The sequence below is a fragment of the Heterocephalus glaber genome, unplaced genomic scaffold (assembly GCF_053883595.1).
Source record: "Heterocephalus glaber isolate CG9 unplaced genomic scaffold, H.glaber_assembly_v1.0 deba00001755, whole genome shotgun sequence".
NCBI classification, from domain to species: domain Eukaryota; kingdom Metazoa; phylum Chordata; class Mammalia; order Rodentia; family Bathyergidae; genus Heterocephalus; species Heterocephalus glaber.
Window position 1 is genome coordinate 6,222,645 of NW_028258453.1, and position 21,449 is coordinate 6,244,093.

The window sequence follows — 21,449 nt, forward strand, 5'->3', positions numbered from 1 at the left end:
GTTTTCATTGTGGACTCTCAATTTGTTCATAAAATAAATTAAAAAGAAAATCTGTTTGTAAAGACTACTGAAGCTTCAAACCGAGGTCAACAGAGATTAATGCCTTTGATTTGTGGGGTTGTCGTTAGAGCCCTGCTTCTCTAGGTGGGATCCCAGGCCCAGCAGAACATTAGGATTACCTAGAGCTTGACAGAAATCCCAGGATGCTGTACTGGAGTCTTGACAGCTGCAAAACTTTCAGGGCAAATGACTTTGTCCAGCCTTCCTCCAATACACACACACACACACACACACATTGAACAAACACCAGCAGTTTCTAGCAGCTCAAGACTACATATTCTTTTGAATCCCTGCCAGGGGGAAACTCAAGGAGGCTCAAAGAATTTACCATTTGTTCCAACCAACACCTGACCATAGGCTACTAACCTACCTTTTCTTAAAACATTCTTTGTAAAATTACAATTGTAAACCTCTTCTCAGTCCCTTTGAGGTACACATGTATTTCTTATAACCCAGTAGCTGGGAGCCAAGGACTGGGAGCCAAGGACTGGGAGCCATCTCTAAGATGTAATTATCAAGAAAGGGAGGGCTGCCTCCCAAGCTCTGTGGGCAGGCAGAAGCCTGACTTCAAAAACCTGTCAGTCAGCTGAGACCCTCAACACACTGACCACCATCCTCCACCAGCTTTCTGTAGTTTTCCATTTCTCTGACCCTATTTGAGTCACCTCTTTCCCTTCCTTATGCTGAATGAGATTCTGTTTAAAATCCCATCATTTCTGCAGGTTTAAAGCTGACCTCAGTTCTACACTGAAGACATGTTGCTCCTGTTTCCTAAAGGGCATACAATCTGTCTTCATTGCCTTTAGTGTCCACACCTGTCTTCAACAGTTTCTATTTTAGTAAGATCCTTAGGTGATAAAGTAGGACAGCCACTGTCTTATAATATTCATCATTCCCTCAATAACTTCTAATAATCAGCCCAGAATGGTAGGGAAGAATTTTTACACCCATTTTTTACCAATGAGGGAATGTTGAGAGTCAGTGCTTTAAGGTCCTAGTAAACTAGAAATAAAACCCATCTCATGCCTCAATGCAGTGCTCTTCCTCAATGCTATGCCAACAGGAGAGAGAAGACCATGCAATAAGGTTTCTATTCATGCATCTGTTGATGTAACGGCCCTCAGGCTTTGCTCTTCTTTAACTGTAAGAGAACATGCTTGTTTCAGTCATCAAGTGTAATCTGGGCACCAAAGAACTCTGCTGTGAGTTATCCTATCAGTAGCAGGAGTCCAGGGAGAGAAGTCATCACGTCCACCTGGGCAGGCACTGAAAGGTGTTGTCTCAAAAGCTGCCAAAGTCCAGACTAGCCTGGGTCTGTGTACTCTCCCTGCAGCCACCACCACATGATGTCAGACCCAGACCTGCTCCAGGCCCTGAAGAACTCGGCCCTATTGACTCTGCGTACTTAGTCCCCACCTATCCTATTGTCCCAACTCAACTTCCAACCTCCTCTCTATTCTTGCTTTCCTGAATGACAAGTTTCCTTCTTCAGGCTGGGCCAGTCCTCTGGGAGAATGTGATTCCTACACTTAGGGGCTGATGTGGTGTCTTGATGTAGACTCCCTGGTTACACACATGACAAAACTCAACAGTAACAAGTTAATGCATCAAGTTATATTTCATTATCTTTATGTCCTTTCTCCTCTCCACTTAGCAAACCAGAATGGAAGCCAGAAATGGAAGCAGCAAGCAATTTTAAATACCAAAATCATTCTTCCAGGAAAGACAGCAAAATTACCAACATGAATGACAGGATAAGTCTCTGATCATTTTTAAAACCACTTGATCGTTCAAACTAAAGCCCACCACCGTACTCTAAACATGGGGAGAATATTGATTTTTTCAGTTTCAGCCAACATTATGGTAAATATTTTTGTTATTAGTTTCATCAAAAAATGTGTGCATACAGGTGATTTCTGATGCACAATTTTATTAAAGTCAGAGATGATGACCTCTTCTAGAAACACAAATCTTTGAGGCTAGAATGGAAGACGATATTTCACTTTATAATTTACCTTTATCAAATTATCTGATTACACATCAACTTCTTTATGAGTATTACTTTGACATTGCATAATAAGTCATTAAAAAAAGACTCTCAAGCCAAAAGCCTTATATTTTCCAATCTTTAATTCAATCATTATCTTTTCTTAGATTTCAACATTTATTTTATTTCTATTTTTTTGTGGCACAGGGGGTTGAACCCAGGAGCTCATGCATGCTAGGCAAGTGTTCTTCCACTGAGCTGTACCCACCAGCCCCACCTTATCTTAGTATTTGAAGGTATGAAAATAAAAATTTCAAGTAACAGTGCTCAAACACACATTTGTAGTGAGGTGCAGCAGTCAACTTTATGCCTCATATTTTCCAAGTCTTTTCTTCACTAGTTTCTTAGATTTTTGTCAGTCTTGTTTTTGGACCTATTTTGCCTTACTGGGCCTATACTAAAAACAATACTACAATGCATTAATAATCCATAGTGAGAATATGGTGTAAGTGGGTTTCTAACTTCCCAGCAACACAAGTGAGTGCCCCTAGTTAGCCATAGCTGGCCCCCTTTATGTGATCATTTGTTCTCTGAAGCTAGACTCCTGGGTTTGACCTTCTTAGCAGCTTCCAGAATAGAAAGTGGGTTTACTTTGTCTCCAAATTCTTTTTCTCTATGCTCAAGAAGAATGCCCTAAAAAGAAACAAAAGGGAATGTCAGTCCTCATTCATGATACAGTCACTGAGTGCCAGCTGTCTGTCCAGCCCTATGCCTGGAAGCAGAGAACACAGCAGTATCAGGCCAGATACCTGCCATGGAGTCCAGTTTTCTTGGGAAGCCACATCACAGTATTTGTACTACACAAGCAGCACACTGAAGCAGGAAGCCAGGAATGATTACTTATGACAAAGGTGTTAGGACAGGCTTCACAGATGACAAGCACGGGAGGTAGCCAGGATATAAACAGGAAGAGAGAGAGGTAAAAGAACATAGCAGCCAAAGAAAACAGAATGAAGTTAACAGGAAAACCCCATGAAGCAGAACTCAAGAGATGAGACTTTGGCAGGTGCTGAATGACAGCTGAGAAGGAGAGCCAACTCTTTTCTTCAATCTTCCTAAGAAACCGCAGGCCACTCTTCTGTATAGTGAAGGAAAATGCACTGAGATACAGGATATCCCCAAATTACCCTAAAGTTATATACATATATTATTACTGCTTGAAATCAGCATCAAGTAATCCTTATTAAAAAGCTCTTTAACCCATTACACCTGGAAACTCATAAATTTAATTTTAAAAATCTGTAAACACATCGTTATTATCTATAAAAACTTTAAAAATAAAAATCACCATGCTGTGGTGACTACAAGGGAGCAGGATCAGGAAATCATATTTACTTGCTCAATAAAGCATAATATAGGCAGCAAAAATACTGAGGAAGAGTATGTAATAATATGGCAAAATGTGCAAGACACACTGCTAAAGAGAAAAAAATCTATTTAGTAGGACACTATTTTCTGAAAATAAACAAAGCTAAAGCCATTCAGCTCTGTTCCAATGGTCATCTGCGGTGGCTCAACTTGCAGAATGACCCCACTATCATTTTGCTCCCTTCAAATTTTCTATAGTCCACATATACTTCTTTAAATATGCTTTTCAGATTATTATCAAAAACAAAAACAAGGACAAAACAAAATGAAAACTCAATATCCCCACTGGGTGGCACCTGGCACCTGGCGGGTAAGTCCCAATACTAAGCTAGCCTAGTTAGCCTTCCCCCAGGCAGAGGAAAGCCAGGAGTTCCAGGAAGTACCAACAAAATCAAACAACACACCTAGCAACACCAGGAATGTGCCACCAGGGCCCATGAACACCAAGTGAGTCACTGCTAGGCAAGAAAAGGCTGGCAGGTACACCAAACCCTGCCCTGGAGGCCAGGAGAAGGAAGAGCCAGCGAGGAAGGAACACCACAGTGCAGCATGGGAAGGGGAAGTGGCCTGCCCACATGGAAGGGCATCTGAAAGGGCCCCAGGGAGCCACCTCTGAAGACAGTCCGTGGGCAGGAGCATGACAGGCTCTCTGGAGTGAAACACATTTGTGTTTCAAGTTTCATTTCCATCGTAGCCCTTACTAGCTGTGTCTCTGGGTGACTGATTTCCTATCTCTAGGCCCATTTCCTTCCATGTAGATTGGAACAAGAATTCTTGATATCTCAGACTTGCTGTGAGGAAGACAGTCCTGTATGAGCACCCAGACAGGCAGGCATGCTCTGGTAGCCATTACCACTGACATTTTGATCTATTTACCAAAAAATTGAGCAAATAGGTTTTATTAAACACCATTTAATGCCAAGTTCTAAGAGAAGCAAAAGCAGTTACCAAAATATAAAAGGAAGAGATAAGAAATAAAGCTTAAAATCCAAGGATTTCTATTCCCAGTTTCAGTTCTGCTAAACTGGAGAAAGAGCAATTATCAACATTGGTGGTGAGATGCAGACCAGCCCTGTACTTCCACATAAAGAAAACACTCTTGGGCTGGGGATTTACCTCAGTGGTTCCATCACCTGCCTCGCAAGTGCAAGGTCCCAAGTTCGATCCCGAGTACCAAAAAAAAACAACACTTTCTTCTCATGTTAACATCATGACCAAAGTTGACAGACTGGCTTAGAAGTCAGGTCACCGGTCTCAGGTTGTCCTCCCTGCACTGCTTGCACCTATTCTGCCCCATCCCTGCTGTACAGCTGTCTGTGAGGGCACTGCCCCTCTTGGTACCACATGGGGCACCACATACCTGCTCATAGGCCCCTAGAGACCTCATCTCTCTTCTCTATGTTTTCCTCTGGGATCCCCAGGCTGACTCTGGGTCCTTATAACCCTGCCCCACAATGACCTATCTACAGAGGGCTTAGTTACTTCTCCAGGCTCAGTCCCAACACCAAGACCTCCACAGGGAAAAGTGTGGTCCCCTCCCACCTCCTTGCCACTTTCCCCCATCAGGCCAGTTTTCCTTCCTTCTCTCTTCTTCACTTTCTCCATCATTCATCCTTGATGGCTTAGGAACGCACCAAAGGAATAATTCACAAAGAGAATAAAAATCATGCTTTGGTCTGAGCACAGAAGACAGAACTTGAAGTGAGAAGGCCTAGGCTCAAGCCTGCAGTGTTACCACTGAGCTGTGCTCACCGGTGCTGTCACTCATCCCCTCCTGTCCCAAGTTCTGTGTCTGCAACACGATCAGACTACGTCAGACCATCGCATGACGTGTGTGATGCAGCAGACACCAAATGTGTGATCAGCAACAACTACCCACCCTTCCCTTCCTCATGTTCGCTGGTCCAGGAAGGAAGGCCAGGAGGCCCCTAATAGAAAAAGTCAGCCCCAAATAGGAAAAGTCAGCCCCTCTCCCCAGCCTTTGACCTACATACCCACTGACCCACAAGGAAAACACCAAGAATTTACCTGCTTTCCTGGTCCCACCACAAAAACTCCACCAAGGATGACACCTTCACCTTTCAGGTTTCCAGAGAAGCCTCCACTCCAGGCCCGGAAGAAGTTGCACCACACACCCAGGCGCATGAATCCCATGAACAACAACTTCCGTCTCTGTGGACCGTAGAACTTTTTCTACAGTGCAAGAAAGACATCACATTAGTAGCCTGTATGCTTGCCTTACCCAGGGAGGTCAGGTTCCAAGCAGGGCATCTGTTCTCAGGCAAAGCCCCACAGCCTGCTGGGTCACATCCTCTCCCCACTTGGTACACAAACAACTCCCACTCAGGACCACCCTCAACTATCTGAGGAAACAATCTTGCCGGGTGTAGTTTCTTCCTTAAAAACTGTCCCTGCATGTGTGTGTCTGGGGGGTGGTGCTGGGCATGGAACCCACCCATGTGCTTGCCTCACACATACCAAGCAAATGGGCTACCACTGAGCTACATCACCAGCCATGGGTTCAGCTTCTGACCTGAGGCAGGCCTGACCTAGGGAAGCAACTCTAACTTCTCACTGTTTTGTTTTGTTTTCTGTGGTCCCAGGGATGAACTCAGAAAGCGCTGAGATACATCCCCAGCCCTTTATATTTTTTGAGATAAGGTCTCACTATCTTGCCCAGGCTGGCCTTGAACTTATGATCCCATCTCAGTCTCCTAAGTAGCTGGTATTACAAATGTGTATCACCATGCCCAGTGAATAGTTGTTATGATTATTATTATTTCACAGTGCTGGAGATGGAACTCAGGGCCTCATACACACCAGGCAAGCACTGAGCTACAGCTTCAACCTCTCACTGTTCTTACACTTACAACAGTGCTACATCCTACACTGGGTGAACTAGAGAAGAAAAATACAGGTTCAATGAACCAAGGGTTGGAAGTTTGTGCCAGGACTCCCATGTGCATGTTGGGAACCTGATGAGTTTTCACCTACTTCCCACCCTCCTGGATAATACTGCAGGAAAGGGCTCCAGTGATAAGCAAGAGGATGGCCTACTCTAAGGGCTGGTGAGCCCTCTGGAAGCTCAGGGCAGCAGAAGGGGGACCAGCCCACAGATTCAGCCAGACACAGACTGAGCCACCCAACACTCCACGCCAAGACAGTTCCCACCAGCCACAGCACATGCACCTGTGCATCCAGGAAGATTTCTCCTTTGAAATAAGGCTGGAAGTCCTTCACTTCAGTGCCAACTTGCTCTTTCACCACAGCATAGAGGGGGATGCCCAGTTTGTCCAGCTTGGGTTTCAGGGAGGACAGGTCTGCAGCTTCCTGAGGAAGAGAAGGGGTTCAGCTTCATGGGCATGAAATTCTGGGGCTCTGTGGCCAACAATGCACCTCTCCTCCTTACTGGCCAGAGTATTGCTGGTTCTGCAGGTAGAGGAACAGGGGCAATGAAACATCAGACAGTTCAGGTCCAGGAAGCCCAGCATGTACCTGTTCCAGTTGGGCTCCAGCTTCCTGATTGGGTGTCAGGTGCCCTCCTCAGGGCAGGTGACTCATTTTGGGAAGGAGAGCGGGGCTTCTGTGGGTGTCCCAACTGCAGCATGGGAACAGTCATGACTGGGAAGCTGTATCCCAGCAGGTTCTTCACTCTCAGCCTTGCACTTTTCTGCCACCTTACTTCCCAGCCCCTCTCCTGCACTAGGCCAAACTGGCACAAGGACCCATGACAGATGTCATGCAGGCCATGTGACCATGGGTGCCATACTGCTGTCCCAAGGGGCTCCCCTCCCCTGGTATAATCTTCCATCTCTCTCCACCTCAAACCTGCCCTCTGGTCTAGAAAGATCTCCCTGGACAGTAGGCCCAGCTTTTCTGCATTCCTATATTCCCTGCTTGGCAACTTTTTGTGCAGAGTCTGGGTGTTACCACTAAGTTGAATATTGTCATTAAATTCCTGATGTGTCCCATAGTCAGAAACTGAGTCTTCCATTTCTTGGACCTCTCAGTGTCTAGCACATGCCTAGGTACAGAGAGGGTATAAAGACCAGGTGGAAGGATTTGAAGGTGGACAATGGGGAGAATGCAGCTGAGCTGAATGGTACAGGCGTCCCTGATCTTCATGAACTGTGTGCTGGATGAATAAATAATACCGCATGAGTTATGGTAAAGCTTCAACCTTAACAATAAATTCCCTTTTTACATTAGGTGTCAGAATTAAAGAATCAGCAGGAAGTCCTTTTAAATGGAGCCTGCTCACCTCCAATACAAATGTGTTGCTCTGTTGGCAACTGCACTTAATTTTTCATTACTTTCTAGAACAGGAAAGAAAAGATAGCGCGCGCAGGAGAATTAATTATAATGTATTTATCAAGAGTTTCTGTGAGTAGAAATTTTGCCAGAGAGCAGAGAGGAAGACTACAGTGTTTGATGTGGTCAAAGACCATCTATCAAAGATTAGAAGTTTCACTTGCTTTTTCTGGGCTCTTTTAAGTTGGATATGTGACTGTACAAAGCCATGAAGTGGAAACCGAGTCATGCACCTCCACCTCTTGTCTCTCCAGATAACTCAGACTGCCACCCATCTACCACTTTGAAAACTGTTTTTACAAAATGCTCTGCCAAAGCACAGACCAGCACAGAGGAAAACAGGATGCAATTAGCAAGAAGTGTTGCTTTTGGAACCTTCTGGGTTTCATTCATCTCACGAGACCAAGTCAAAACAGTCTTATAGGTTGGTGTTTGGAGGCATTACAGATTTACAATGGAAAGCCCTGAGTTTAAACTCCGCTCTAGAGGTAGGTGGAATAGTAAGACCCTAAACACATCTACGTCCTGATTCCTGGAAAGTATGAATATGTTATATGACATAGCAAGGGGAATTAAGTCTGAGATGAAATTTAGGCTGCTAATCAGCTGACCATAAGTAAGAAGATTGTCCTATGGGCTGGAGCTTTGGTTTAGTAGTAGAGCATGCTTAACATGCCCAAGTCCTTGGGTTGAAGTCCCAGGACATGTGTACGCAAACACACACATTTGTGCACACACACACACATTTTCCTGGGTTATCATACTGGGCCCAATGTAATCACTAGGACCCTTAAAATGTGAAGGAAGGAGGTGGAGAAGTCAGTTTCATAGGGACACAACATGAGAATGATTTGATGAGTCATTGCTGACTTTGAAAATAAAGGAATGGGCCATAAGCCAAGGAATTCTGGCAGCCTGTAGAGGCTGGAGAAGGCAAGGCAATGGATCCTCCCTACAGGCACCAGGAGGAATGCAACCGAATTACATCCAGGTTTGTACAATAACTGTGTTGTTTAAGGGCACTAAATTCATGGCCACTTGCTACAGCAGCAACAGGAAATTAAGACACCTCTCTAGGCAGTGTCTTCCAAGCAACGCACCACTGCTGCCTCCTCTGTGAATTGAGAATAGTAACTACAGATTGTATTTCCTGGAGATACAGTGAGGGGCCAATGAGATAACAGGCATAGATATGCCAATGTAAGCAGATGGATTCCTCACACACAAACAGGAGAGACCACCAGGCCACAGAGGTGATCTCTCACAGTGCGGGAGATGACCAGGGGAATGCGGATGGTAACTTGGACAAGGCCAAAGCTACTACTTGGGAAACCAGGATGCCTCCAGGGCAGGAGCACTGTCATTCCCAGCTTTCTTCCTAGCAAGGCAGTGGCCTTAGAACTTACAGCTTCTGCTACCAACTGGGCAGCCCACCAAACCACTCTGGCCCTTGGTTTGCCCTTCCACAAAGTGACAAGTTCCCTCTGACACTAGGTGCCTTCCTTTGATATGTTTCCTCATTTTCCGCACAGGCAACAATGGCTTCCCTTTGAAAAGCCAACCGGGAGACTCCCCAGTCAGTGACCTTCAACTCTTTCCTAGCTCTCATGCCAAATGCACCCTTGCCATCAGCATGACTGGCATAGCAAACCTGTAAGGGGGCAACAAGGCAGAAGGGCAACCATGATGGGAGAATACTATGCTCAGCTGTCCATGCTGGACTCTTGGTGGGTCCCCAGGGCTAGCAGACAGGCAGGTCTGTTCCAAAGCATGGCCTTGAACAGCTTCTGTATGTGCTGCTGCCCCATCATAGGTGGAGACTGACCATGTCCCTATCAGTATAAGCCCAACCCCCATTTCAGTATCTGTGTTGACTGTTAGGAGCACAGAACTGGACCTCGCGGCTGCCCTGGGTTAAATGGGAGTAGTCTGGACATAGACGCTAAAACAACACATGATGAAAAGCTTGGACATACCAAAGGGGAGTCAGACATGTGGCCAACCCCAGTAGGAGATGGCAAGTATTATAGAACAGGAACAGAGCCTATGCCAAAAGAAATACCTAGTGCAAATAAAAGAGAACAGCTCAAGGTCCAATGAATAAAGGATAAGGAGGGCCTGCAGCACAGGAAATGTTCTGGCCCCACTTGTTGGAATCATTTGCTCCCAACAGACCCTCAGAGGCACTCACCTCTCGACAGAGGAAACAGCCTGGCCTCCGCACAGCCATAATCACTGCTCCGTTCTTTTCCCATAGCTCCTTTGCTTTGAAAGTCCTTGGGTCTAAGGGAGAAGAAATAGAAAACAACATCCCCTCCTCCCAGCCCTGCCCCAGCCCCTGAGCAGCTCCTGAACTGCACTATGCTGAGGTAAGGTCAGAAATGAGGCCTGGCAGAGGACTGGGACAGGCACTTCACACTCGGGAAAAGGCAAACACATACAGGGATTATGTATCTTCCTGCGGAGAGGAAGTAAAGCTGAAGGAGTGGACTGTGCGCTCCAAAGGTCCCTCCCCCACAATCTACTTTCAAACTTGAATCTTCCACACTGCACTATTTCCAGCTCAGTTGCAATTCCCTTTATGGCTGGCATCGTGGGACACTTAACCACCCTATGGAACACATACATGTGCTCTAAACTCAAAGACTTATACTCTGAACAACAACAAAATAACTCCATTCCTAAAAATGTATTCAAAGAAATAAAAAAGGAATTTAACGTAAGTATGTTAACTGCACTATTACTAATAAAGCAGGCCAGATGATGTCCAATAAGGAAATGCTGGAAGCAAGACATTACAGCAGCCCAAGCTTGCTTCAGAGGTCACTCTGAGCCAGAATCTAGCTGTGGGATCCTGGGAAGAGGAAAGTTACTTTTTCTCTTTGGGTCTTGGTGCTCTCACCAAGGTTTAGTTGTAGAGAGTTAGTGAGGGCTCAATAAATATGAACCCTTACTTATATCCTAGATGTGTCCATGTCCCCGTGGGATGTTATGTGAACGAGAAAAGAAGGAGGGAGAGAGTGAAACTGTAATCGAAGAAGACTGGAAAGCCTGGGTTGAACAAAGCTCAAAAGGCCTCTTTGCACCTTACTGAGGTTATCTACCAGGAGTCCCTGCAACCACACCTCTGCCTTCCTCAGAGAAGCCTCTCAGGGAACAGATGACAGTGGCTTCCTCTTGAGCACTAACCTGGGTACCACCCAGCCCATAAGCTCCAGTGTGTATCTGGGCATGACTGAGCCCTGCTGAGCTACAGCCTACATGATGCATACAGCCAGTGTGGAGGCAGGGCAACCATGACTGAGTGTGTGGCTTTGTCACTACAATGGATTCTGGGTGGGTCCCCAGGGGAGGCAGACACATAGGTCTGTTCCATAGTGCTAGACTGAAGAGGGGGCTGACCATACTTCATCAGTAGCAACCCAGACCCCCACTTCAATAAGCAAATCCCTACTGTGTACCAGGCCCGATGCTGAGCATCAGGAACATGGAACTGGACAAACAGTGAGTCTCAGACTTCTTGGACTCAGGAATTCCTTTTTTAAGAGAGATACCACAAGTCTGGAATTCCTCAGAACACTCCATGGAAGGGCTGGTTTGTTAAGTGTTGTTATAGCATCACTAAGTATTACTGAGTAATTTATCAGTGCAGTTAGAGGGACAACAGAGTGAAAAATGACCCTGAAAATAAAAAGGTAAAATAGCAACTTATACCAAAATCATAACAATATAACAAGGTGTATACATGGAAAAGAATAGGCCAAAATAAAAACAATGATTGTATTAAGAGTAATGGAATGATTGGTAATCTAAAAAGTGTTTAATTTGGTAATCTAAAAAGTATTGGTAATTAAAAAGTATTAATTTAGATTGGTATTAAAAAGTATTTAGATTGGTAATCTAAAAAGTATTAAAATTTCCCTAGCTGTTATTTTGCTTTTTCGAAAAAGAAAGATTTATTTTAGAAAGAAAAAAATAAGTAAGCCTGTACCTCAGCACCTTGGAAAAGTACTGGGAGCAGCAGGGTCACTACTTACCCTTCTCCAATGTTTTCAGGTCTATATTTTCCAGATACTCCAGTGTTGCTTCTTCAGACTTGGATAGAAATATGTCTGTGTTGGCCAGGACCAGGGCCAAGGCAGCGGCCCCCAGGGCTCCTGCACCAATGGACCACATCCCCATGGAGAAGAAGCTTGGGTCCTGGAGGAAAGACATTTCTGGAGATGGAGAGGAAGGAGGATGTTACTGCTCCCACAGGACAGCCGGAATCTGATCTGCCAGGCAAGGCTGAAGGGGTAGGGGACAGCCAGGAAGCCAGCAGAGGAGGGGCCACAGTGTCAGAGACCAGACTGCACAGGGCTGCAGAGCACCTGCCCTCCCAGAGCTCAGGGAATGGCATGTGCAGGTTCATCCCAAGGAGCTCACCAGGAAGTCAGGTGCCAGTCCAGGGAAATGACACCCTTTTCAGCTCTTCTCTTGCTGTTCCTTCCCCTCAAGCCCGAGGTGGTGGTGGTTGCCCTGCAGTAACCTGGTGGCAGAATAATTGCCTATTCTTCGCAATGATACCTGCCTGTCACTACCCAAGTGGCTTAGCTATAACCTCCCTGGGTAGGGGCAGCTTTCTGAGATGACATTTGTTTTGCTACTCAATTTTTCTTCTTTATTTTGAAAATTCCCCAAACAAGGACCCATATCCTATTCATCAAGGCCCCCGCTAGTGCCCAGGAGGGGCTCACACATGGTGGGCAGGCAATCTCAGTACATTTCTCTCAACTAAGAGGAGCTTTATTTTTTACTCATTATAGAAATAAAATAGTTCCATGGTAAAAATTTTTTAAAAATTAAAAGAGAGGCAATACATAAAACCAAGAAAACAAATCTTCTCTGAAGTGAAGATGGTCACTGCTTGACACCAGTGTGCCCTGGGAACAGAGCTGCATCAAGGTCTGCTGAATGTGTGGGAGACAGGAGAGCAGGTGGGTGTCTGCTTCAGAAGAGGCTGGGCAAAAGGTGCCTGTGTAGAGGAGGGGACTCTGCAAGGGAAAGAGAGTTTCAGGAAGGTGCCATTGGAATCCAGTCTGGTTCTCAAGTGAGCCCAGGTGCTTTGCTAATGATAATCCTCCCATGTGGGAAACCCTGGAAGCATCCTACCCTTGTAACAGCAGTAGGAACCCATCCAGCTTTCCTTCTCCTGCTGATTCCAACACCTATCCTTCCATCTGGTGCCTCTCAGTGCCTTCCTCCCTAAGCATCACCCTGATTCTGTGTGCTGAGATCACTGGGGATAGGTCTGTGGGTAAGAGAGGGGACCCAGCCAACTTCAGACTCAAGTGAGCAGGAGAATTCTCAGGATTTCCTAAGATTTAGTAAGAATTCTCCAAAGATCAAGCCAAGGTCCATCCATAAATCTGTGTTACTGTGAGGGAGGCATCTACTCATAGATGCCTCCCATTGAGATGGGAGAAAATCAATCAGTGGGATAACTTTGGGAAGGAAAACAGTAGGCCCGAGTAGCCCTGAGATCACCCTGGAAAGCTCAGATATGAGTTAAAAGATAAAAAAGAACCCCCAGGCAAGGGGTCACATAGAGAAAACATCTGAGGAAGAGGAATCTGGCATCTATGTATTAGGACAGTGTAAAAAGAAGAGGAGGTCAGTATACACATTTTGGGAGAGGGGGTGCTGCTCTGATGTCTCCAATGTGAGGGGCTCCAGCTGGGACAGAGGTCTTATAACCCCACCACTCAAAACGTGACCTAAAATGAATCTGATAGGACTGAATGATGACGATGACAACTTACAGACAACCAAGTTCCAGAGCCAAGTAGGAAAGAATGTTTCACAGGTCTGGTTCCAATTTTTTAATGTGGCAAAGTTACACATTATTAGATTATAATTCACAGGACAATTAGGAAATAAATCATAGCTCTCACAACCTATGGTAAACAGGAGATTCTGCAGAGCTTGGAACACTGTCTGTGCCTTTACATACCTCAAAAACATCTTGGATTTCTGACAGGTGTGTATTATTCAAAACCACACGAGTGGTCAACATTTCTGAATCAATATGCAAAAGCCAGCTTACCTCTGTCTTACAAATGGACTTGCTCCAACTTCTAGAGCTCTTAACAGTGCATTCAGGAAGCCCAGAGACCCTGACAGCTCTGCATTCTTCCAACACACCTCTGCTGCACTGAGGGGCAAGGGGCTCCATCTCCCCCCTCCACAGCCACAGGTATTTAGCCTGCTTGCTGATGAGCCCAAAGGGACTCAACTCAGCTAGACTCAATGGTTATTTTCAAACATTTATTCAGCACTGGTCTGTTCAATAAATGGATTTCTGGGGGGACATGAAATGGAACAATACACAGTCCTCATGGAGATACAGACACACAAGGACAGACAAGTGGGAAGGTGAGGCAGTCTGGGGCAAGTATGAATGAGGCCATGGCAGTGGAGGATGAGCGCCAGTCGGGGAAGCCACAGAAACATGGGGGAGAAAGTGGCTTTGAAGGTGGCACAGGGTGCAGGAAGAAGGGCAAAATGGCTTGGCTGGGCCTCAGCTGACTAAGCCTGGGAATGAGCAGGCTGATTTGGGGGGCAGATGTAAGTGCTGAAGGCACCTTGAGAACTCAAATTTCCATGCTGCAAAGGCTCCCATCTGCCTACCTCAAGTTCAAGAGCTGGTGTACAACATCTAGGCTTCAAAATCCCCAGGAGTGTTTTCCATCACCAAGCCCCACTCGCATCCCCAGCCATGATTCAGAATGTGTGACCAGTCATCCCTCTGGGGAGGTGGCCCCCATCCTCAGGTCCTACAGCACCAGGCTGTGAGAGCATTATCAGAATTACTGGAGAGAGTCAGGTCCTCAGTGGACACGCTGTTCTCAGTGGGTCCCCAGCATGGCTTTACGGCCAGGGACAGTGAAAGCCAACTCCTGGGATTCCTAGAGCACACATAGGTTCAGCTGCTCTGCCAGACCCCAAAGCTACATGGGGCCTCCCATGCCAGCAAGCTTTGGAGCATCTAACCCTACATCTTGCTACACACCTGAATCACTATTCCTGCTAACAAAAAGGGTAGCAGGAGGAGCTCTATTGTAGAAACAGAACCATGCAACTCCATCTGGCTCCCTGACAAGAGATGCAGGGAGACCATTATCACTGAATTTCCTTAGGGTCCCTGACATAGGCAGCCTGAGCTCACTCACTGAACAGTTCTGTAATGCAGAGATCAGCTTGTCTGCAGCTGCTAAGGCTGAGGTTCAGAGTTCAGTACCTTCCCCACTGGTATAGCCATCAGGACCTGCCACATAGACCACTGTCAACAGGAACTGACCTTATACTCTTTCTGCTGTCACACATTGCCTTACCATGTATTCACAAGTATGTTTGTGGAGTTCCAGGGTATGGTCTCCCTTGTCTTAGAGAATTTAAAAAGATCAACTTATTAAGTCATGAATCAAATACATTCAAAGTGTTTGCTCTAGGAAATTTTCCATATGCCAGATGTCCCTTTTCATTCCTCCCATTCTATCCCTCTTCCACTAAGGAAAGGGTCAGTCTCTCTGAAAGAGAATAGTAAGGCTGTTTACAGAAGAGCAAACTTCCACAGCAGAATTCAGTTCTCCATGTGGGGCTTGGCTGATCCTCCTTCTCCTGGAGAAGGTGAAGCAGACAGACAACAGCGAAACAGTGAAAGATCACGAGGCAGCTTTGGTCTGTGAAGAGGGGTGTGAGGCAGGGAGAGTACCAACCAGCTTGGCCTGGGGAGCCCAGTTTGCCTCCCTCACCATGCTCCATTTTTCTCATCTATAAAATGAGGGGGGTACAAAGACTCCTAAAGCTCTTGGTGACATCTCATGATTCGAACACAAACAGCTGATTTTGGAGTCAGAACATTCTTAACTGTTCACCAACACCACCCTCCATACGCACCCGTCTTGCCCATTCCATTTCCTGCCTAGGCTGCCTCTTCACAAGTACCTCCTCTCCCCACATGGACCCCATCCCCAATACTGGGCAGGTCAGACCTGGGCACAGACACTCACCATCCGCAGTGCTCACATCCCAGCCTCTGATGACAATGAGGCTGGCCCACAGTTGAGCAGGCAGGGTGTGCAGGCAGGCAACAGGGGAGGGGTGGAGGTGGGGCTCTGGAGTCTTGCCTAGGTCCCTAAGCTCTATCACTCCACAGGCAGGACTGGGCCATGCAGAAACCCTGGGGGGCCTGCAGCTTTCAACAGATAATCTCCAGAAAACATCAAAATGGAGAGCTGCCAAGGCCCCCTGGACTTCAAAAAGTTGAGCAAAGCTTTGAGTCATTTGCAGTCATGCAGATTATAACATTTCCCAAGTGCCAGCAGACACCCCCAGCTATCCGGTGCAGACCAATGAAGCGAAGCGCTCAACACAGCCCATGTGACACATAAACAGCATCAAAGGGAGATGTCCTATTCTCCATGGCTCCTTGTGCCACCTGCCCCCCTGCCCATTCCTCACCCCTTGCCCAGGAAGTGAACCATCACTTCCTCCCTTTGTTTTCCAGTCTTTTTTTTTCTTGCCACTGAAATGGCTTCTCTCAACTCACACTCCCTTCCTGGTGACGGCAGCTCCTTTCAGTACTTCATGCCATCTTTGTACTGACTCTGGGTCCCCATTCCTATTTCTGGCTCAAAGTTTCCACTTTTTTGAATGTATCTCTGTTGCACCATGTCCCAAACTGGTGGCTACTCCACTGAAATCAATTTTTCCTCTCAGGTTCCCTATCTCAGAAAATAGCACAATCACTCAGCCAACTGCTCAAGCCAAAAACCCTTCTTTGGCCCTCACTGCCCACACTTTTCAGTCAGGAATTTCTGTCCATCTTAAAAAATGTATCTGCTATCCAAGATCCTCTCTACCTCCCTGCTACTGTCCAAGTCCTGGCCAGTTACTGTATTTTATACCTCATCTATTTCAGTAGCCACAGAACTGAATTTGGCAGGGCTCTACTTTGGTTTTCTGCAGTTTATTCTGCATGCTGTAGCCAGAGGGACTTGATCACACCCTTCCCTTCGTTTCCAGCTCCCACTTACAATTAACAGCACAGCTTAAATTCAACCCATCATCCCAGCCTTAGCTCCCACCACTATATCAGCCTCACTAGATCCTCAGCGCCCAAGACTGCCCAGCTTTCTGTAAGGCCCACCACAAATAACACCTTTTCTCTAAACCCTTTCCTAAAGGCCCTGCCAACTGCCTGCTCCCTCACTGCTGATTGTAGTGTACACAGATGTGTGAACTCATGCACACCATCACACCGCACCAATGGACTTCATGTATTCATGTGTTTTGGTTACATGTCTCTTCATAGTTACAGTAGCATAGTCTGAGGACAGGCGTTACCATCTTAACTCATCCTGATAATTAATCCTGATAATTAGACACATTACAGGTCTAATGAGGGCCCTTGAACCTCCACAGTGAGGTAGTTGTAAATAACTTATAGCCATTCAATTTTAGCTCCTTGTTCTGAAATTGGAAAGTAATTTTGGACAAAGCTGGCCTGACATTAAAGAAAACCATAACCATCAACTTTCAGGTTTAGGTCCTAGCCCTGCTTCTAGCAAAGGCTCCTGACACAAGCTACAAAGACATTGTGGGAGCGGGTCTCATCTGTAAAGATGGAGGAACTAGAAATGAAGACATCCCAACTCTTCTGACATCTAGACTCTATTCCATGACTGCAGCTACAAGGATCTAAGGGCACTCCAGAAAGCAATGGGGTACCAACCAACACTGCTCTCCTGCTGGCTTTGTACCCCTTTCCCTGGCCTAACTCCTGTCTGTTCAAGAAGTTGCCTCTGGCAGGAACAGCTGAAGTCTTAATAAATAAAGCAGAGGACTGGGTGGATTAATTCATGTTTGAAACAAGTACAGGCAGTATCATACTCTAAACATCAAGGGTACACCTACCCAGCCCAGCCCTACCCAGGGAATCCGCCCTCCTCAAAATGACTTAGCCTGAGGCAGATGGGGAGAAAGGAGAAGTGGGAGACAAAAGAACAGTATATGTATGTGGGCCTCCCTGCCTCAGCCCCTCAGTGAATAAGGCTGGAAGGATGCTTCATTCTCCTCTCCTCTGTTCCCTTCTTCCCTCAATGGATGTTCTAATTCAGCTCCTCCTTTCCGGAGTAAATGAGAGAATTAAGGCCCAGAGATGGGGCTGGCTAATACTGGTCACATAAGTGGGACAGGCTGTCAGTGGCTATGATGAGACCCAGGTCTGGGCCTCCCACCTTCCCACCTTCCAGACTATGACTGTTTATCTTGCACTGCACACTCCAGGTGCCACAAGTAGCCAGCCAAGGACCAGTGATCTCTAAATCTAGAATAGTGTAGGGGTTAGAGCTCAGATAAAGGGTCCCTGTAGGTTCTGAAATCTGATCATCAGCATCAAGCAAGCAAGCTAAGAGCCAAGTCTGGCCTTAGAATGGGCCTGGGAAATCTGCTGCCTAGAGAGAACACAAACCTCTCCTGGGCCCAAGACTTGGCAAAGAGCTTATAAACTAATGCCAAATATTTTGTTAAGGATCACATTGCCCATTCTCAGCTGAGAAGCTGATCTGCACTTTTCCTACCCAGAGTAACAAGGCCCTATCAATTCTAGATGCTAAAGAGAAACCTTTAAAATACCAGTATAGCAGTGCGATGACACAGTGGGCAATGGCAGATGTTCTTGCACCCCCCTGTGTCCTCAAGGACCACAGCACTAGCCACTTGGCATGAGCTCTCACCTATCTGCTGTAGTCTCCAGTTCTCAGCTCTGCTTGGCTCTGCCCAGGCCTCTGCTCAGATGCCAGATTCAGAAAGTTTGAAACAGATGCTCAGAACAGAAGACAATATAACCAGCTACCAGGGAAGCTCTGAGACATGGAGAAGATGAGGCATGTGGGGGCTGGGAGAGGTCCTTTCCTCTGAGAAGTGACTCTGAAGCTGCAGAATCCCCCCCAAAATCCAGCTATCCTGTCCTCATCTGCAAGTCTGGGCTACACCTATCAGCTCATATGGGGGTGGCCAGGAAGCCACGGGTGATACAACAACAGACTGGGCTCCAGAACCCGAATCCTAAACTCACTTTGTGACTCTGAGCAGTCATCTATCTCACCCTTGTGTCCCTCAACATGTTCTTAAAAACAAAGCTTCTCAAAATGTGGTCAGTGAAGAGTAATGTGAAACACGGCAATGCGCTAGCATTATCTTCTTTGCAGGGCTCACATTCACTCATTTTCCTGAGGGCAGGGCACCTGGAGCAGGGCAAACATGGATCCACTGCTCCTGCAGTGTCACTGCAGGCTGCCTCTAGGGCAGAAGCTCCACATCTGTGGGATCCCTGGCTTATCTCTGCCCCACTGCTGTTTTTCAATCAACAACCCACTATCTGTGCCCCTCCTGTGGCCACCCACACTGCCCTCTGCATTAGTAGCACCAGAGAAGGCAAAGGGCACTGCTCAGCTGAAACCTCCCTGTGCCAGAGGCCACTGAGCTCAGAGGTGAGCCTGACTCTTCATAGCCTCACTCAGCAGTTCGCACCACACAAACCTCCACCAAACGAGGCTTGTAGCCCTCTGCTCAACTCCATCGCCACAAGGACCCAACTGGAAGAAGACTGGCTTTTTTCCTAAGACACTGACAGAGCCTTGGGCTTGGACCCTAGAATTCCAGTCTTAAGCCTTCCCTGTAACACATGAGCTGACAGCGCAATCATCAGAAATGTCCTTTGTACCATGTTCAACAAAAATACATAGTCTCAACTAAACGATGTGGAATAGGGGAAATGCCAGACCAAGAACAACTACTATCTAACTCTAATTCTGACAAGTTGCGTGAACCTGGACGCTTTTGTTTCTGTAAAATGGGAATGATTCCCAAATCTCCTTCTACAGAGGTGAAAGAATCAGAGGATTAAATGTATGAGACACTCTGTAAGCTACCTTATAAAGCACATCATGATGGATAATGCTTATTTCTCAATTAATTGCCCCCCAGTTGTTCTTTATACACAAAATGAGGAATTTTCTTTTTCGTTCTTTCTTTTTTTTTTTTTGTACCGAGGATCGAACTCGGGACCGTGAGCTTGCGAGGCAGGAGGCAGAATCACTGAGCTAAATCCCCGGCCTAAAATGGAGAGTTTTCTGCTGAATGAATGCCTTCCGTAGAGTCAGGGTTTGCAAGTCTGAATCCCAATTCTATTTCCAGGGCTCTACCAAAGGAGTATCTAAGACTGAACAAGCCAGCTCCATGACGATACTTTTCAAAATAAGTTCTAACTGCTTTCACTTAAAAAGAAAAATCATCTACTGGGCTCAAAGCACGATTTGTTAAAATAAAAGCAAAGCTAAGATGCAGTCTAGGTAATCGATCTGTGCAAAGGCAGGGAAGGGCTCAGACGCCAGGATGGCCTTAACTTTGCCCACCTGGCCCCTAGCGAGCTCCATGCCTCCTCCACGGAAGGCCCGCATCCACACCGAGCACAGGCTGCCCGGTTCACCTTATCCTCGCACCTCTCCACTGCTTTACAACTGACCCTCGAGTTTGTTCCAATTTCAAGTCAGATTTGTAACCTTTGCAAGAGGGAGAACAGGTGCCTCTGAGATCGTAAGAAAACTTGTACTGATGTGCTCGTGAAACACGACCGTGCACAAGCTCAGGGAGAGGGCGCCGGCCGTCACTCCTCGCCACCCCGCGTTGCCCAACTCTTTCCTCAGTCCTTAGTCCCGGCCACTCGGACATATCCGTGCTACCCGCCTCCCTCAAAGCCTGCGGGCTGGGGAGACGAGGTTCTCCGTGCAGAGACCCGAGTTCCCGCGCAGGATCTGCCACCGACCGCGGCGCGTAGTGACCGAAAAGGGGGTCGGGGCAGCATGAGAGGGCTGGGGTCGCACCCGGGACCCAAGCTCAGCCACCGGGACATTTGCTCAGCCACCTGGCCCCACCCGGATTCTCACCTTCCCGCGGCGGTCCCGCCTCCGTGGACGTTACTAGCCTGGCAGAGCTGGGTGCTAGGCGGCCACCGCAGGTGCTTCCCACCCGCTTTCTCCCCGTGGGAGGACAGAGCCTAGGACCAAAACCTCCCGCCCGGGTCCCGGGGCCGTCTGCGCAAGCGCAGCTTCGCGCTCGCGCTGCCGCACGTGACCGGCCCCGCTCCCACGTGACCGGCTCCGCCCCTTCGCGGACTCCGGGAGAGCGTTTGCGGGACTGGACCCTAGTTCCCACGGCATTGGCTGTTTCACTCTTCTTCGTCTTTTAGGCCGCTACTCTAATCTGATCTAGAAGCACCTGTCCCCAAGTGGAGGAGTGGTTTTCTGATGGGTTGTTTTTTTTTTTTTTTTTTTTGGCATGGTGAGAGAATACTTAGGACTGACGAATTCTAACGAGCATTCCTTTAAGCTTTAAGAATAAATGCAAAATTGCCATCCTCCATCCTCACCCCACATTCCTTTTCAGCCTCAAAGGTTCTTATCAGACAGAACAGCGAAGATGACGAGTATACCTTTATTCCACGGTGCCCACACTGTCACAGCAATAGAGGTGGACTGGAGAACATGGTCTCAGAGACAGGATTAGCTGTCTCACAATAGAAGATTTAAAAGATCCCTGAAAACTTGAGGAGCCCGGGCAC

General features: G+C 47.0%; 1 protein-coding gene across 12 annotated transcripts; it reads right to left on the minus strand.

The window, feature by feature from the left end:
* Positions 1–2,172: 2,172 nt before the first annotated feature.
* Positions 2,173–21,109, minus strand: Prxl2a (peroxiredoxin like 2A). Of its 12 annotated transcripts, none has more exons than XM_021246734.2 (7): positions 20,776–20,942; positions 12,212–12,819; positions 11,824–11,986; positions 9,978–10,069; positions 6,665–6,805; positions 5,504–5,668; positions 2,173–2,740 (listed from the first exon to the last, which is right to left on the minus strand). In XM_021246734.2, exons 3-7 carry the CDS (start codon positions 11,966–11,968, stop codon positions 2,627–2,629), a joined length of 657 nt encoding a protein of 218 aa, XP_021102393.1. In that variant the 5' UTR covers positions 11,969–11,986; positions 12,212–12,819; positions 20,776–20,942; the 3' UTR covers positions 2,173–2,626. The 12 variants fall into 12 exon arrangements, with proteins under 12 accessions (XP_021102393.1, XP_021102391.1, XP_087057260.1 ...); XM_021246732.2 differs by having other exon boundaries at positions 11,824–12,003; XM_087201134.1 differs by having other exon boundaries at positions 12,212–12,314; positions 20,776–20,940.
* Positions 21,110–21,449: the final 340 nt, after the last annotated feature.